The following is a 1,346-nucleotide window of genomic DNA, read 5'->3' on the forward strand; positions in this document are numbered from 1 at the left end:
AATCGGTCGCGAGCTTCAGTTTCTCCGAGAGGGACGCGCACTCGTCAAGAGCCTCTTCCGCTTCGCCCGATCGCGAAATCTTATCGGATTCCAGTTTAGCTATCCGATCGAGATGCTTCTCTTCCCGTTCCTTTAGGGCCGCATGCAACTTACCTGTGTCTCTTCTCAGTTTCGATTCCTTTTCTTTGAGAAAAGATATCTGCGTTCGAAGATTTTTAATCTCGTCCGAGTGGCTCGCCTTCGCCGATTTCTCCCTCTCGAGATCGTCTCGAAGCGATCCCAGTTCCTTGACGTGGGATTCGTGAGATTCGTCTCGTGCCTTCTTCAATTCTTCGACCCTTTGCTTCCACTGCGGGATCTCCTTCTCGATGTTTTCGTGGTTCGCCTTCAGCCTGATCTCGGCTTCCTTGGCGGCCGCCAGATCGCGGGACGTCCGTCGCAGTTCGTCTTTAGCCTTTTCTAGAAGGACGGAAAGTTCGGCACTCCGGTCGTCCGCGCATTCTTCGCGCGCTCTCGAGAGGTCCGTTTGCAATGCGGCTATCTCGTCTTTGAGAGCGGTCGCCTCGCGTCCCTTGTTAGCGAGTTGCACCCCCAATCCTTTTATCTTCCGTCCGTCACGTTCCTACCCTTCTTTGAGGACGGCGATCTCGTCTTCGAGACCAGCCGCCTCTCGAATCTTCTTCGCGATCGTAGCGTCCAACTCTTTCATCCTCTTCACGTTTCTTTCAATCTCTTCTTTGTAGGCCGTCATTTGATCCTCCGTCTTACTTCCGTTTCGTTTCATTTTCTCTTCCAGGGTGTCGATTTCGTTCCGCAAGTCGATAGCCGTGCAATCTTTATCGGAAAGCTGCTTTTCCATCCTCCTACTCTCCTTCTCGTTCTCATCCTTCAGGGCGGTTAATTTTTCGACATCCTTGATCAGCGAAGACTCCTTTCGGGTGGCCTCGGCCAGCTTTTCCTTAAGATCGGCAATCTCAGTTCGGAGAATGTCGGTCCTGTCGGAGTGATCGGCCTTGGCCGTTTCCAGATCTGATATCGCCTTTGTCTTGTCGGACTCGACGGAAGAACAAAACTCGCGAAGGTTCGCTTCGTGATTCTTCTCCGTTACGTCCAACCACTCCTTCAGACTCTCGACCTCCCTCTCGCTCTCTTCCAACTTCTTCGCCTACCGTCGTTCCCTGTCTTTGGCAGTCTCCAATTCGCGAGTCGCCAGTCGCAGATCCTCTTTGATCTTTTCGAGAATTGCCGAACGTCGGGCGTCGCCGTCGCTGCGTTCCTTGAAAGCCGTTGCCACCTTTTCCCTTTCGGCACGAAGTTCGTCTCTGAGGGAGGCGATCTCCTTGTTC

General features: G+C 53.0%; 1 protein-coding gene across 1 annotated transcript; it reads right to left on the reverse strand.

Moving 5' to 3' along the window:
* Positions 1-626: 626 nt before the first annotated feature.
* LOC117109324 (protein CIP2A homolog) lies at positions 627-1,165 on the reverse strand (the record flags this gene model as incomplete). Its single annotated transcript, XM_033251595.1, has 1 exon — positions 627-1,165. A coding segment is annotated over one exon (539 nt), but the record flags the coding sequence as incomplete, so codon positions are not given.
* Positions 1,166-1,346: the final 181 nt, after the last annotated feature.

The sequence above is a fragment of the Anneissia japonica genome, unplaced genomic scaffold, assembly GCF_011630105.1.
Source record: "Anneissia japonica isolate Jap-2015-1 unplaced genomic scaffold, ASM1163010v1 scaffold61538_len1369_cov89, whole genome shotgun sequence".
NCBI lineage: Eukaryota > Metazoa > Echinodermata > Crinoidea > Comatulida > Comatulidae > Anneissia > Anneissia japonica.